The sequence below is a fragment of the Theobroma cacao genome, chromosome 5 (assembly GCF_000208745.1).
Source record: "Theobroma cacao cultivar B97-61/B2 chromosome 5, Criollo_cocoa_genome_V2, whole genome shotgun sequence".
In the NCBI taxonomy this organism is placed as follows: domain Eukaryota; kingdom Viridiplantae; phylum Streptophyta; class Magnoliopsida; order Malvales; family Malvaceae; genus Theobroma; species Theobroma cacao.
Window position 1 is genome coordinate 28356911 of NC_030854.1, and position 16075 is coordinate 28372985.

General features: G+C 37.8%; 3 protein-coding genes across 4 annotated transcripts; 1 reads left to right on the top strand and 2 right to left on the bottom strand.

The window, feature by feature from the left end:
* LOC18599078 (protein STRUBBELIG-RECEPTOR FAMILY 2) lies at positions 409-6001 on the bottom strand. The gene is made up of 16 exons (XM_018121213.1): positions 5908-6001; positions 5049-5181; positions 4900-4968; positions 4735-4800; positions 4522-4593; positions 4354-4425; positions 3863-3934; positions 3692-3757; positions 3524-3589; positions 3113-3441; positions 2731-3005; positions 2277-2542; positions 1808-1955; positions 1334-1473; positions 1093-1249; positions 409-888 (listed from the first exon to the last, which is right to left on the bottom strand). Exons 1-16 carry the CDS (start codon positions 5999-6001, stop codon positions 658-660), a joined length of 2256 nt encoding a protein of 751 aa, XP_017976702.1. The 3' UTR covers positions 409-657.
* LOC18599079 (G patch domain-containing protein 11) lies at positions 6562-10318 on the top strand. 2 transcript variants are annotated; one of them, XM_007028891.2, is made up of 4 exons: positions 6562-6750; positions 7399-7896; positions 9498-9563; positions 9707-10318. In XM_007028891.2, the coding sequence occupies exons 1-4, from the start codon at positions 6616-6618 to the stop codon at positions 9764-9766; spliced, it is 759 nt and encodes a 252-aa protein (XP_007028953.2). In that variant the 5' UTR covers positions 6562-6615; the 3' UTR covers positions 9767-10318. The 2 variants fall into 2 exon arrangements, with proteins under 2 accessions (XP_007028953.2, XP_017977244.1); XM_018121755.1 differs by having other exon boundaries at positions 6565-6750; positions 7360-7896.
* Positions 10585-15863, bottom strand: LOC18599080 (squamosa promoter-binding-like protein 9). The gene is made up of 3 exons (XM_018121754.1): positions 15313-15863; positions 11572-11711; positions 10585-11456 (listed from the first exon to the last, which is right to left on the bottom strand). The coding sequence occupies exons 1-3, from the start codon at positions 15720-15722 to the stop codon at positions 10837-10839; spliced, it is 1170 nt and encodes a 389-aa protein (XP_017977243.1). The 5' UTR covers positions 15723-15863; the 3' UTR covers positions 10585-10836.

The following is a 16075-nucleotide window of genomic DNA, read 5'->3' on the forward strand; positions in this document are numbered from 1 at the left end:
GGCCAAGGCAATTTTCATGAGATTTTGAAATTTAAGAAAACCTCATATCATGAAAGAAAGAATAATGGTGTGCGAAAATTGTCTGCTAGTTTCCTCAAAAATGGTGAATGATTGGGTACTGGGGTTGCTCTTCCAACTTTCCCCATGCCATGGGCTAACCAAAGTTAATTATTATGACTTGTTCATCTCTTTATTCTCTTGTCTGGTTTTCCTGCCATTCGAATGACAATTTCGTTTCCACCTCCTTCCCTTTTCCCCATAAACAAAACTGTGGCAGATGATGCTGATGACATGTAGCGATGGTGGTTAGAGAGAGAGAGGAGAAGAGGAAAACAGGAAGACTTACAGGTAGCTTCTTCAAAACCAGGGATGGGTGAGCACAAAAAAAAAAAAAAGGAAAAAAGAAAATGTCACAATAGCTACAATAATTTTAGGATTTAAGCCATAAGGCAACTATTAATTTCCTACGCATTGCATGCATTACCGGCAGGAATCAAATTTGAACACTAGTGAAAGGGCACATATATGAAACTAAATCTGGGTTTCACCACATTAAAAGAATCAACGTACACAAATGCATCCTGAGAATCTAGCTAGTACTAGGAAACTGTAATGCTGTGGCAAAGAACGAACAATGAGCTGATTTTGGAGTATTTCTTACATCGGGAATAAGAACCCATGGCTAAGTGAACCCGATGTAAGATTCGGGGACATATGGGGAGCGGGTGGGGAGCCCTTGAAGCAAGTTTGAGTAGAACAGAAAGATCTCTCCAAAGGGTCAACTTCAGCACCATCGGTTGCACTGCTTTTCGTCAGGCCCATCGTTTGTAAGAGACGTGTCAGAGATTCCACGATTTCGGACATCGGTGGTCGGAATTCTTTCTCAGGCTGCATTTTCAAATTCAGGCCGCAAAAGTTTAACAGATTATTTTTCATCATTTTAGACAAGAAAGATGCAACTTCAATTAACAGATCACCCATCCATTTCTTGTTCGTACTGCATAAGCACATGAATGTTAAGGTCACCTGCTTCATTATGTTCTCAGTTTGCTCACTGTTAAACTTCAATAGAAATCTTCCACGTGTCAATACCTGAATGCATAAGGAGACAATGTCTGCAAAACGGGAGAGAGACCTGGCAGGAAATGTTCTTTTAATGCTAGGATCAACCATCTGTTCCAGACTTTCACTATCATGAAGACGGAACAAAGCCCAGTGCACCAAAGATTGCTCTTCTCGAGGTCTAGAACTGTGTTGAAAGGGAAAAATTATTCATAAAAGAAATGTCAAAGAGTTGTCTGCAAAAGTAAAAGAAGGGCATAGGTTATAGCACCTATCAAAGGGTCTTCTGCCTGTTAATAACTCCAGCAGCAACACTCCAAAGGCGTACACATCACTGTTTGTGTTATCACTCCCTGGTTCCCCGTGCTCAGGTGCGATGTAGCCACTGTCCCAGATTGCAATTTCAGAAGCCTGTTTACATCAATGTTAAATGACATTTGTAGCCAATGTAAGTTTGTGCGGCTTGTAGAAAATTGTGAGAAGCTTTTCCTAAGGGACTTGAGAAAAATTAAATTACATACATACATATAACTCTATTTGAAATGCTAACAACTCCCCAGTTGCATAAAGACAATTTTTGCTCAACGCTCAGAGGACGGAATAGAGAGCAAAATTTTCTGCCAACTACATGCAGAGATACTACCATTCACACGGATGGAAGTCACTATTAGTACCATTTACCCTCCTAGCTTGTTCTTTCAGTGTATTAACTGAAGTTATCTAATTATACCTGAAAAATACTCACCTTAATTTTGACAGCATTGCTCGTAAATGGTCTTAGAATTGCTAGGCCACAGTCACATATGTGAGGCATTAGTTCTTCATCAAGCAAGATGTTGGCAGCCTTTATGTTGCAATGAGTGACAGGAGGTGAGAATGTAGAGTGCAAATAGCTGAAACCATCATTAATTAAAATAGAAACCATCAAAAAGGAGGAGGGCAAAGTTATAGTAGGATTTTACTCCCTCAGCTTCATAGACAAAGCAGCCTTAAATAAGTCAGTCTATATCCCTCTTTTCTTGATTGTAAAGTGTGTAATTATTCTCCTATTGCTCATTTTTATTGTGTAGATAATACTTTTAGATGCACTAAATGATATTAATTCACCTCATAGGGTACTCAGGGGAAATAGGTGTACCAGACATAGAATTATTGCAGCCAAAGAAATTTGAAGAAAAAATGTGCCTGTTACAGAAACCGTATGAAATACTTACTCCAAAGCCCGAGCAATACCGAGAGCAATACAAACACGTAAACCCCAGGACAATGGCTTGAAGACTTCATTGTGCAAAGCATCGTCAAGAGATAAATTTCTCACATATTCATACACTAGAAGATGCTGTTCATGTTCTACAGAGTAGCCAATAAGTCTTACAATGTTTGGGTGCCTTAGTTGTGATGCCATCTGAATGACTGCCATAAAATGCTCTTCTTCATGGTAAGACAAAGATACCATGTTGATGTTCTTTACAGCAAAAACCTGTAAAAAACATAAGTAAAAGAATTTCATTTAAGTATTTGACTCATTAGTTAGTACATGATTTCTTTTTAAAAAATAGTAGTAGGTTTCGAATCCCCCTCCCTAAATATTAAAAAAAAAAAGCTTGTATAGAATTTCATTGTCACTTGAATATTTGAAGAAAAACCTATAGGAAACTATACACTTACTTGCCCGTCTGGAAACTCAGCTTTGTAAACAGAACCAAGAGATCCCTCTCCAAGAAGCTTCTCTTCACTAAAGCTGTTCGTAGCTAATTGAAGCTCTGCCACGGTAAACACTTTTGCAGTCGTTGCAAATTTGCGTTTTCGTGAGAAACTTTTTCTTCTAGATGTTTTCTCACTACTGGTAGGATGAACAGGGGGAGTATGCCTTGGGATGAGAGGGGATGGGCTGCTGATACTGAAGAATGGTGGGCTAGCTGCTTGTGCAGTAGTAGAGCAGTCTATAAGCATGGGAAGAAAGAGATAAGTTTTACCTATGACTAATCAGCGAGAAAAGTGCACTTGATATTCACATATACGCAAGAATTTCAACAAGTGGAGCCCTCACCCATAGTTGTACTGATCGGAAGAGAATGCAGCGTGCTATTGCTGCTGTCCAAGCTTTTGAGCCTTTTGGCATGAGATAGGTTAACATGGAATGCAAAGAATAATGCTGCACAGAGAGCCATCAGAGCCACACCAACAACCACACATGCTATTCCTACAGGGCTTAGACTTTTCTTCTTCTCTTCACTTACTTCAGGGGAGAGGTAGTCCACCACAGCACTCTGCTCAGTTGTTGGTGGACTACTAATATTTTTCTCACGCGGAACACTATTCAAAGGGAAATTCCAGGGCGGATAGATGGCCGCTACATCGAATCTATTACCCCAAATCCTGTAAGAAGTAAAATAGGAAAATAGTCATAGTGTGATTTGTTAGTTTATGCAAACTAACAGCACTAGATTTAATCACATACCATAAATTTGGAATTGATTGAAACTGCATCGGAATAATGCCACTAAAATGATTATCTTCAAGGTTCCTGAGAAAGATATGCATGAGTAAAAGGTAAAACTGAAATGCAAAATTAGCTGCAAAAGCTGAAACCAGTCCTCACAAACCTACTGGTAAGTCATAAACCTACAGGTAAGTTAGAGGAAGCTCAGACAAATATACCACTGATCCAGTGAAGTTGTTATTTTGCAAGAACCTGTATGGGAACCAGAAGGCATATCTAGACATTAAATCATGCATGCGGCTGAAAATGCTGGGGCATGCAACAAGAAAATTTTAGATTAAGCTGCATGTAACTCACAGTTCAGTAAGATTAGTCAGTGATCCAAAAGATTTTGGTAGATCTCCAGTGAAATTATTGTCCGATAGATCCCTATCATAACAGGTTAAAATTTTAAAAGACTAGTCATCACTTGAGTTTTATGCCATATACAACTCAAGACGTTAGACAGGTGCAGCATATACAATTCAAGATCACAGTTCTTTACATTGATACAACAGTGTGGTTCACTTCATCTTGGACAATGTTTCAGTTGAGAAATGTGTAAGGAAACTAGCTTCACAAATGTGAAGTTTCCAACAATCTAAACAAATTTTTTTTTAAGGAAAACATTAATAAGGAATTCTAATTAATTTTTGCCAACAAACCTAACATGAACACTAATCCATATAACTAGAAAAAGATTCTGAACTCTGTGTTGTTTGCCTCTTCCCAAAAGCCAAAATTTATTAGATAGACCCTTCCCTTCCACTTTCAATGCAAAACAGAAAACAATGGGTGGAAAAGCATACATTGTCTTCAGACTCTGTAAGCTAGTAAATACATCCCCAATAGGTCCAGACAACAAATTGTGGCTTAGATTCCTGAAAATAAGAAAAGTAATAATTATGAATGCATCAAAGACGAATAATCAAAAGTAAAGCCAGCAAACTAGGTAGGCAGGATAAAAAGCAACTTACAGATGCCTGAGATTTTTCAAGAAAGATAACGAGTGGGGTATTTTTTTGCTCAAGCTGTTACAGGCCATATTTCTGCATTCATTAAATGATAAAGGGAAACAATGAAACGGAGGAAGGACAAAAGAATCAAAATTTTGGGGGACAATTGAAGTCTAAAGTGAGATAAAATTTGGTTGAATAATGAACCAGAACTTAAAGGTTCAGACGTCTTACATATGAGTGACATTAAGGGGTAAGCCATATGGAATTTCACCTTGAATGTTATTGGAGCTTAGATCCCTAACGGAGTAAAACCAGCTCAAAAAATTTAATACAGTGTAGAGCTTTCCATACGTTTTCTAAACTACAAAAATCAATATACAAAGCAAAGTTACTCACAGATACTTCAGGTTATGGAGATTATCAAGTTGGCTTAGATACCCACTAAGATTTAGTAGTGGAACGTTCCTGCCGAAGGGTAGATAACAGTTTATTGATTACCCAAGTAGAGTGCATGGTTAATTTAAGCTATAGGGTTTGCACATTACAGGTGTATCACGGCAGACCCAGAACATGCCACTCCTGTCCACAATTCACCACATGGATCCCCGCCATACAATTTCCACCCTCTTAGCTGGGGCGGGGAGTTCAGCGCCTTGTACAGACCATTTAGAGCAACGACTGCAAAAGGGAAAAGGCAAAAGGCACATACAACTCAATTATACAGGTTAGCAATATTACTGGCATAAGATTATTATCAATAATACGATAACTAAAGCTAAGCATATTAATTGACCTGAAATGGCATAAGGTTATGAACAACAATATTAATGGTCCAGAAAATCAAATTAATTTGATCACATCCTTAGCAAAAAAAGGTTAATTTGATTATGAACAAATTCTTTCTCAAATATATTGTGGACAGTAAAATCCAAATCTTTGGATTTATTAAGCTGGGAACATTATTGAGACGATGATCTAGTGTAGCAGCTAGGTACCAGAATAATGCCAACATAATTCACCATAACTAATCTTTTTGTTTTTTCATGGATTTACCATGATCTCGTCGTCATCAGATAATTACCCAAACGAACATATCAGAAAATGATCTGCTATTTTCCTACCCAATATCCTTTCTCTCTTCGCCACATTTTCCCGCCAGAGATTAGGCCTCAGGTTAAAAGAGAATTTTACAAAGCAATAACGAATCTTGATCCTATTTTAATCTTTCTTCTCCCAAGTAAGAAAGTAACTAAAAAACTTGACACCGAGTAAACAAATATTGTCATGTAAACGTTCTTTAAGTTTTCCTATATTTTCTTACGAATCAAACAGACAATATAATATGTAACAAACAAACCATCAAGAAAGTTGAGAGAAACAAAATATATAATGGAACACAATTACCATCAAGTTGATCCGTAGTAGCCTCAGACTCTACAAACAAAGCCGCGGAGAAAACAATTACAGTGAAATAGAAACACAGAAGCTCGGTGTCCATTTTCGTCGAGAATCCTAGCTTTTCCCTGGAAACGAAGAGAAAAAGACGTTAGGCCACTGGTCACACAGAACAATCAGATTGCGACAAGGTTTTCTGGGAAAAGGAGAGAAAACAAAAGAAAGAAAGAAAGCTTTGATGTTTCTCAACCAAGACTAATTAAGCTTGTGAGTTTTTGGATTTCTTGGGAAAGTAAACCAAGTTTCTTCCATTTCCAAAGAATCATCAATCGTACAAACTTCAGAGAAAAACTGTAAAACGAAATGTAGAGATCTAAAGATGAAATTATCGAGAGAGAGAGAGAGAACTTGCACTAAGAAGTGTGTTGACTTGACATTGATTGAAGCAGAGCTCAAGAAAAGCGCTGAAAAACTGAATTTTACATAGAGAGGGAAGAAAGCTGGCGGGGTATATGTAGAGAATCCACGTCAGCAAAAGCCGTTGAGGTCGTTTGAGAATAAGAGTGCCACGTGCGCAAAGTTCGTTGGGATCCGAATATAAAATATAACCAAATTTCACCCGGCCCGAAGCCCATACTTTTTGGGCCTGGAAGCCTACCAGGTGTTGTCGTCACTTCTTCAAATCTCTCTCTGCTTCTGAAAGGAGAATACTAAGGAATGGCAGAAGAATCAAGCAGAAACCAATCAAGAAATGGAAATGGAAAGGAAGAAGAAGAAGATGATTACATGGGGGACCTGTCTCAGTTTCTTCCTCCTCAGCCCTCTAACCCTTCTAAACTCTCGTCCAAAAAGGTTGGTTTTTCCTTTTTTAATTTTTTATACCTAATTTGTTACTCTTTTAGAATTTGCACATAGAGTCTTTGCAACGAAGTTATACTGGTTTGGCATAATTATAAGAAAAAAATGGACTTTTAAATCAGATACAAGGGAGAACTGGAACAAACCCTAAACTCTTTTTGGGTTGTATGGGGAAATTGTTGCTTAATTAGGGGTTTGATAGGTTAGGGTTTTACTAGTTTTTAGGAGAAGGGTTTTAAGTTTTACTACATTTTATTGGAGGGTCTTTGCTTATATAACACTAACAAATTAATTCTGTGGCATGAAAATTAAAAACCTCTAGTTTGGGGGTAAAATGAATGTTCTTATGAACAAATACAGAATGCCAGTTATTTCAATGGAATAGAATTTTGTACCAATGTTTCCCCTCTTCAGAATTCTCTTTCTTTTTCTTTTCTTCCATTTTTATCAGTTGTGTGAAAAGGAGTTCTTCAAGCTTATAAATTAACTAACTAAATCTTATAAATTGTCCATTTTAATAAATGAAACTTGAAAGGCTTTTCCCCTTATTGCTAAAGTTTATGGGAACTTATATGTTTATTACAATTATCGTAATTCTTGCAGGATTCCAACACCAAATCTTTAAGTTCTCAACTATTGAAGAAAAAGTCCAAAAAGTTGAACTGGCAAGAACAGCGTAAACTTGAAAGAGAAAGAAAGCAACTAGAAGAGGATGAGAAAACCTTGGCAAAAATAGATGCTCCAATTCCACAATCCAACATTGGCTTCAAGTTGTTAAAGCAAATGGGTTACACCCCAGGATCAGCACTTGGAAAGGAGGGCTCAGGCCGAGCTGAGCCAGTGGGGCTTAACATTCGGCGCTCAAGAGCTGGGATTGGACGAGAAGATCCACTAAAGGAGAAGAGAAAGAGAGAGGAGATTGAGTTCGAGAGAAAAAAGAAGAAAGAGGAGGCTTTGATGGCAGAGTTTGGTTCTTGGCAAAAATCACAATGGCGGAGTCGGAGAGTTGTGGTAAATTACAAGAAGGCGAAGGCAGCCCTTGACCAATTAGAGAATAAGGAAGTTGTTGTGCCAAAGAAGAATGAAGATGAAGAGGAGGGGGAACAGGATGAAGAGGAGGAGGAAGAGGTAACAGAAGAGGTGTGTATACCAACATACATATATAGTAGATATAAGTTTCCACACATGCATATACAGTATATAGCCATACAAACTTATTTTAGAAGTACTTTTAAAGTATTATCGTTGCCTGTCTTTCATGCAGTTGTATACTGGTAATGGGGTCGGTTCATTCCTAGTGTTGAGTTTATCTAGTTTTTGTGATTTCCAGTTGCCCTAACCATACAAATTTCATGTTGCATCAACATGAATACTTCAAGCAAAGTGAAGAGTCTGAATAACAAAGTTTAATTATGCTCTGATTCAGGATAAATTCCGATTCCACATCTTGTTGATGATTTTGTGACTGTAATTATTTTAGTAGTTGACATACAAACTAAGTTGGTAAGTTATAGCTATGGTATGCATTTGTATTTTAATAGTTAAAATTGAATCACATTGTTGATGAACTCAAACAGACATGCATGACTGATATATATGTCTAATAATGGCTCATAATCATCTCAACCTTTAACGCAAGTGTCCAAACTACTTTTTAGACCTAAACCACTACAATCTGATTCACAATCCTATACTGGGTAGGAATGTGACTGTGAAACCCATATATGGGTTCAAGACACAACTAGTAACAAGATTTTAAACTTTAGGGCCATGGGTTAAGTATAAAAAATAGCTGGGCTAGTGGTATTGGGGCTTGCAGCATTATAACTGGGGTCAGAGTATGTACCAGCCCAACATGAGCTCACATGGCACCCATTGTGATCTTGGTCCTATTGCATTCAATTGTGGTAATACGTGTGTGGCTTTTCTAAGGACATTAAGCATTTGAGCTGTGGGAATCTGAGACCTTATCCCATGTTGGTTTAGAATACAATTCTTATAACTCATAAAAGTATTCAAGGCAATCATGAATATAAGTTTCAACATATTAGCAGCAGTGCTTTAGGTCCAAAAGGTAGCTGAGCTGATGATGCCTGTGCTTATGATGTTAGAATAAAATATTGTTAAGGAAAAATATCCGAAGAGAGAGAGAAAGATGATTGCATGGATAACCCACATTAAAGCTCTTGTTAGGGAATGATATTACACGTTTTACTTAGCCCAAATACTTGGTCCAAGGAAGAAGGTGACTTCTGTTGGAATGTGGTTCAGAGTCACCAGTAGCTTACACTAATTGCTACTACTCTTGTTGCTCTGTTGTCCTCACCTGTAAGGATGGCTAGTTGCTACCAATACTTTACCTGTATTCCCATCGGAGATGGTAAGCGACTATGAAAAAGTCAATGTTTCTCTTCTTAACTGTTGCTTGGTTGTATTGAAGTATGTCCATGGGGTGGGTAAATTCTGACATAAGGTGATGTCTATGAAGACCAACAAACCTAGTTAATCTTATGACTTTAACTCTCATTATAAATCTCAATTGACTGCGCACTTGATTCAAGTTATGCTAGCACACCTGCAGCGTTACCTTACTTGCCTGATTGCCTCTTATGATTCTTATGTTTATGAATGTAGCTAAGAGCTCAAGGTATTTTTAGTTTGAAATTTTGCATTCTTCTTTTTGTTGTTTAACTGGGAGAGTTAATTTTGTATGAATAATGGTCACACTATGTTGGGTGCAGGATTTGCAAGATATATTGATGAAACTGAGAGATGAATATCAGTACTGTCCCTTCTGTGGATTTCAGGTAAGTGGAAAATGTTGACATTTTTTCCACTGTAAAGCTTAGCACTTGATTACTTATGTTTGACACAAGAAATGTAAGTTAAATCCAAATTCCAAAGTCCTGAATTCCTGATTATTTTATGCTCAATACCTTATTTGTTTCAGTATGAATCGATGGAAGCACTTTTGTCTGACTGCCCTGGAACAAATGAAGATGATCACTAGAATGGAGTCTGTTGATTTAGGCATTCAAGGAAATTTGTATTTGAACTGAGTTGTGTTGAAGTCATGCCCCTCGGTGTGAGATGGTTGAGCACGGTACTGATGGAGTTCTTGGAAGCAGATGACTTCTGCACTTTGCTTGTTATGAAAGTCAAAATGAGCCAAAAGCTGGAAACCAGATAGAGTCAAACAGGGACTACAACGAGGGATAAAAAAACATACGGTATTTATGTAAGCATTCTTCAAGTTCTCTTGTGAATGGAGATGAGGAGCAGAATTGTAGAAGCCGTGAAATCTATGATTTTCCACTGTAACAGTAGTCAGAAGAATTTAGGAGCTAGATCTCAGGGCAATTAAGTAACAGTGACTTATTTTTCTTTCCTGTTATGTACGGTGAGCGAACAGGAAATTCATGTTTGAGAGGAATTCCTTCGCCGGAGGCATCACGTGATGTTTTACGTCAACGAACCCATAGTTAAATCAGAATGGGGTACCACATGATACATTCTTTTTAATGGACCCGAAAACGAGAAAAAACCTAGTCTTGCCTCTATATATCATGCTATATCATTCACGTCTAGAATATTCAAACTTCAAAAAAAATGGGTAGTCCAGTTATTACTGCATTGATGGCACGACACGACCAGCACCTTGCTTGAAAATGTAACTTATATACTTATGCACTTGCTTTCCCTGAACACATCATTATAACCCATCACAACAACATACCAACACCTTGCGGACTCCTGCCTGAGTGACTCAAGCAGCAGCCATGGCAAATACAGGGCATCCCAACTCCCACATGTCATCAAAGCCAACAATCTGCTAAGCTAAAGGATTAAGATAGATTATTCAGTTGCTAATTAGTTTAAGCTGGGGGAACACCTTGCTATCAAGCATGTTACAAGCTTAGGCAGACAAAATAAGAGATGGTTTGGGATAATCCAACCCCCCATAGAAAACAGAAAACCGATGCCCAAAAGGAATACGTCACATCGCAAGTTATAACATGACATAAGATCGGGCACAAAAAGTGGTCAACATGCACAGGAAAGAGACAGGAGGCACCAAACTTAGCGCGACCAGTGAATATGCTGCGTGGAAGTGTCATACCCCCTTGATTGCTCAAGTTCCATAAATTGCCTCCTGCTTTGCTGAGACAAGTCAAGCCCACCAGAAAACTGATTGTTAACAGGCTCTGTGATTTGACCCAAGCCCAGGTGAGGGGGCAATTCGTGAGAGCTGCTACCAGAGTCATTGCCCTTGAAACCCCAAGAGGCATTCGAATAAGGATTCACAGTTGCACCATTAGGCGTTGTTGGTTGAGCCACTGAAGACCCTTCGGTATTCATCATGTCGTTTACCCCTAGACTTGAAGCCCGATTTCTAGAGCCCCATGGTTGATTTGACAGAAGAGAGAGAGCACAGCTTGAGTCAGCAACTCCCGTGAAGCATTCTCCCGAGGGAATTCCAGCACTGGACAAACCAGTCCCACCCGGTGAACCTTGCAGAAAAAGGTCAGGCGGAGGATTCTCTGAGTTGTTTTGCCATGGATGTGGAAGTGACCTCCCTGTGGCCGTGTTTTGATTTCCAGGTACACGCTCTGATGATCTTGCTGTTGGCCACGCATCCCTTCCAGAAAGCCTTGGGTAAGCTGTGAAATCCATGATAAAGCTTCCACCTCTACTGCTTTCTGCATCATAAGCGTCAAATGCAGCCACTATTTATTACATAGTAAAACTGCAAATCATTACCTTCTTGCAATTACTAAACAAAACAGATTAAATAATTTGTAATCATGATCTAACCAACAATCGATGAAGAGAGTCTGCCATAACGAGAGGGTAATAATGATCCAGGTGGAGGCTTCCTCCGTCGCTCGTTGTGACCTGCAAGCCGTCTACGGCAACTCCGTTTCCCTTGGTCAAACTCAGGAAGCTGATGAAATCTGGATAGAGACCACAATAGAAGATGTTAAATTTGATAAAAAAAAAAAAAAGAGATTCCAAATATAGTTACAAGGGTATCAAATCCAACAAGAACTAAAAGTAGATGGCTATATAACAAAAGATAATTGTTTTTTGTGTGAAAGAGGTTGGCCAGAAAAACATGATTAATATACAGAATTACATGTCTAGCATGAAAAGATACACCTTTTGAAAGGGAGCAGAAATTCACAGTTCCAAAGTAATTAAATTTTGTCAATGTAGGTTATGCACACACGCAAGCCTTGTTCAAGCAAAAAGATAAAATTTAGAAGAGTCAGATTAACTTTCCAATCATTCATAACTACTATTGCTAGGGCACACTTTTGCTTAATACTTCTTTTAAACAGAAAGAAAGAGAGAAACCCTTAGTCGTGGTCAGTCCTCTGTTCTGAAGCAGAAACAGGTCTGCAACAAGACCAGAAACCCAGATACAGCCATCACCTAGGTCCTCAGTACATGCTAAATCCCTAATCTGAAAAGGATACATACATAGTTGCAAACTACAGTTCAATGTCCTCAAACATATCAATTTGAATTGAGGAGGAATATGCCAATGTATATCCATAACCTGCTAATTACTAGTTACTTTCAGAAAAGAAGAGAGATGCCATCATGTTCACCAATATTGTCTGGAGTAACTTTTTTCACCCTCCACAAAGTCAGCCTACCTTGAGCTTGAAAAAATATCCCATGATTAACCATTCAAAAAAAACAATGAAAGCATCATACGGTATTTTACTAGGCACAAACTAATTTTTATACCATAACTATAAATAATAGAATAGAGATAATACATCCTTAAAAATATTAAGTTCTCTATATGCATAAGCTCTTCCATATATATACGGCCATGAACAGTTTTATTTTTCTAGCAAATTGAAACAGCTTTTACTGCCTGGATTGCTTTTATCAGAGTATATTAGTTCCAATATTCCATAGCATTCTTCAAACCTATTTAGGACATTCACTCAACTTCTATCACAAAAATTAACCCCAGTGACTATCTCTACCAGTAAAGCTCCTATGTAAGTCTGATGATTTCTAAAATATAGCATGGAAACAAAGGCCCCTCGCATGGAAGAGGGTATGAGCAGCATAAAAATGGTATGAGCAATGTTTCAATGGTATGTCCACCACTAAGTGGCTGGGAGAATGTCAAAATACCAAAAGTAGATATGAGCTATTGTTTAGGACCATCGGATTTGCTATTTGTTTTAGCTTTAAAGTGCATGAAAAGTTAGTGATAAACATTATGTTTGAGTCATTTATTTTGCAAAATACGCATTCTAGAATTATAAACTTTCATAGACCATGGAGTCAATTATTAACATGTAAGTGTTCTAGCAATAATGAGAACTGCATTTCAGGTCTCTTATATACAATAGAACCACTAGTGGTATAGATTGATCAACAACCATTATGCCAAATGACTGCAAAATATCTTATTCAAAATTCCAGAATGTCAGGGCAGCAGCCAAATATGTTCACTACATAAATACCACATGGATTACAAGGATCAAGACACATCTTTTAATTATTTCCAACTTAATTATATGCATTGTTCAATCCATAGTCAACTGAATTATTTGAGGTTAAACCTTTGTTTCCTTAAATGTGCAATTTTGCAAATCATCAATGGCTATATCAATCACATGAATCACCATACAATCATGTTTCGGTATAGACAATCTGCTAATCTCCAAATAAAACATGATAAACTGACAGATGCAGCACCACACAGGCACAAGGGTTTAGAAATCATGCAATTCAAATAGCTTTAAACATGGCCATGATTGTAGAAAGACTGAAAACTAGCCACTCAAAAAGACCAGAAAACTAATTTTAATACAGTTTCTGAATAATATACACAGCACAGAAGAATTGACATAAATATATGCCCTAAGGACACAAGAACAGGAACAGAGATTACCTTATAAGTTAACTGCTTAGTGCATGCTTTAGCGTATTACCAAAATGTGTCCTAGGTGTGTGAAAAATTAAGACTTTACTCCAATAGGCACTCATTTATATCTCAATTAGAAGAAACTCTAACATACATAGGAAGTAATAACCAAAATCTACATAGAAAATCGAATCAACAAGGAGGTTTTCACAAGACAACTGATCATGCAGTATGGGTCTTATTTCTTCCCTTATTCAAAATTGAGGTGCCAGGTTCAAGATGCAATACAGTTAGATAGACTTAAGATTGAAACTCAGTTGGTCTTAAAAACTCCAATACTGGTTAATGGAGCTGTTTGGATTACAAAAAGAACAGGTTGCATGCCGGATGTCATAATGAGATTTTTTCACAATAGCATGTACAGAAAAGAGAAAAATATGCATAACCCAAGTGCAAAAACAATAGTACCAGAAGTTAAAAGAATTTTCGAAAGATGGTTAAAAAACATGAGTAGATTTTGTGTACTCACCATGTCATCTCAGCATAAAAATTTATTTATGAAAAGTACAGAAATTGCCACTATCTCAACCTAGACTATAACACCATCATCTTGTAAGTTTCTTTACCATGCTCCTCATAACCACAAAAGAACCCAGATAGGGATGTAAGACTGGAAACATGTAATAGCTTCCAAAATATGTCCATAAACTACAAAGCATTAAACAATTTGAAAAAATGTAATCAACCTACCTAAATGCAAAACCAAATAATTACCAGACGTTACACTCATATAAGGCCCATATCTCTGGAGTCCCCACAGAGAGAGTACAAGGAAAAGTAGCTTACATGACACTAGTGAATTAAAGATCATGACAAAACTATATAAGAGAAAACAAACAGAAAGCAGCCAAACCAAGCAAACACAACCAACAAGTCCACGAGCCTTTCACTAGAATCGACTTCAATGTACAAATCCAACCACAAAGAACCAAGAACATCAAGCCAAAAAAAAAGCACTCAGAAACAACAACCGCACCCTCCATCACTTTATAAGAATTTAAAACAAAGAAACAAGATAGTAATTAGATTGCTCAAGTATGAATTAAATTAAACAATACTCAATTAAACCCACACACCCGTTTAACCAACCTACTAAATCCAAAACTACTATCAAATCAAGAACAACTACTATCAAATCAAGAACAACTAACAATCCACAACCACGGAAACAGACTCATAACTCTAGCCACCACATCCCCTCCAACTAAACAAAGAAATTCAAAAAGACCATGAAAGTAACATAATACAGAAGGCCACCAAAGTTGATACAAGTAAAGAAAAAAAAAGGAAATAAAATCAAAACTTAACCCAACACAACTAAAAATCATCAATCTACAACCACCAGAAACAGAACCAAAAACCCAAACTTTTGACTCACACAGATAACTGTAATTTTTTTTTTGAATAGCAACACAGATAACTATAATTAACAAGCCCCTCAATAAACATCTATAAGGCGAAAAGAAAAAGAAAAAAACCAATCAAAACAAAGTAAAGATACAATATTGGAAATAAAAATTAAAAGAGAGAGAGAGAGCAAGAGAGAGAGAGACAGAGAGAGAGAAAGAGAAAGAAGAGAGCAGACTGGAAGGGCTTACCTGCTACACTGCTGACAAAACCTTTGCTCAAGACCAGCAACAATGACTTTAGGGGACTTGGAGTGCATACCACAAACCTTATGCCTTGAATAGTAAGCCTTAGCATCACTCAGATCCACTTTACACCCTTCTACTTGACACCTTGGAGGCTGAGCACCTTGCACCACTCCTCCACCCCTGGCCTTCCTGCCCAACCCGGATGAGCTTGAAGAACCCGGACCTGACTTGGGTGGAGTCCCCACCGCACCACCACCACCAGTAGCAGAAGCTGCCGCAGCTGCTGCAGGTGCACCAGCAGCTGCATCCTCAAAGTAGATTTTTTTTCCAAACTTTAAGCCGTTGAGTGACTCAGTGGAAGAGTTGGTGGAAGAACCACCTGACTCCGTCAAAGAGCCCGAACCCATTTCCATGAGCTCTGCCTAGTGCCCATTCATGGGGTTTTTGTGGGTCATGAAAATGAGAGAGAAAATGTGCTCTTTCTTATCTCACTGTACACACACCCAAAAAAAAAATATACTACTACAACAGAGAAATGAAATGGGGTTTTTATTTATTTATTTACAAGTTTATAGTAGTGTCGTGAACCAAATAAAAAAAGCAAAAGAAAAAATGAAAAGAGTGATAAAGTAAAGTCGAGAGGAAAAAGGAGAGAGAGAGTGAAAAGTTGACACCTGACACTGAGAGTGGCCCATGCCAGCGAGGGAAGTATAGTACAGTCTCAGAGACTTTGTCCGTCACCTAAACAGAAATACTGGAAAAAAAT

What these genes read in the sequence shown, in the direction of transcription:
- LOC18599079 (XM_018121755.1), top strand. Translation starts at nt 6,616, where the DNA reads ATGGCAGAAGAATCAAGCAGAAACCAATCAAGAAATGGAAATGGAAAG. An exon ending in CTAAACTCTCGTCCAAAAAG is followed by an intron (nt 6,751 to 7,359) that starts GTTGGTTTTTCC and finishes TAATTCTTGCAG; the next exon opens with GATTCCAACACCAAATCTTT. An exon ending in AGGAAGAGGTAACAGAAGAG is followed by an intron (nt 7,897 to 9,497) that starts GTGTGTATACCA and finishes TGTTGGGTGCAG; the next exon opens with GATTTGCAAGATATATTGAT.
- LOC18599080 (XM_018121754.1), bottom strand. Translation starts at nt 15,722, where the DNA reads ATGGAAATGGGTTCGGGCTCTTTGACGGAGTCAGGTGGTTCTTCCACC. An exon ending in TTTTGTCAGCAGTGTAGCAG is followed by an intron (nt 11,712 to 15,312) that starts GTAAGCCCTTCC and finishes GTCTCTATCCAG; the next exon opens with ATTTCATCAGCTTCCTGAGT. An exon ending in ACTCTCTTCATCGATTGTTG is followed by an intron (nt 11,457 to 11,571) that starts GTTAGATCATGA and finishes CTTATGATGCAG; the next exon opens with AAAGCAGTAGAGGTGGAAGC.
- LOC18599078 (XM_018121213.1), bottom strand. Translation starts at nt 6,001, where the DNA reads ATGGACACCGAGCTTCTGTGTTTCTATTTCACTGTAATTGTTTTCTCC. An exon ending in TCCGATCAGTACAACTATGG is followed by an intron (nt 3,006 to 3,112) that starts GTGAGGGCTCCA and finishes CCATGCTTATAG; the next exon opens with ACTGCTCTACTACTGCACAA. An exon ending in GGCAGAAGACCCTTTGATAG is followed by an intron (nt 1,250 to 1,333) that starts GTGCTATAACCT and finishes CTTTCAACACAG; the next exon opens with TTCTAGACCTCGAGAAGAGC.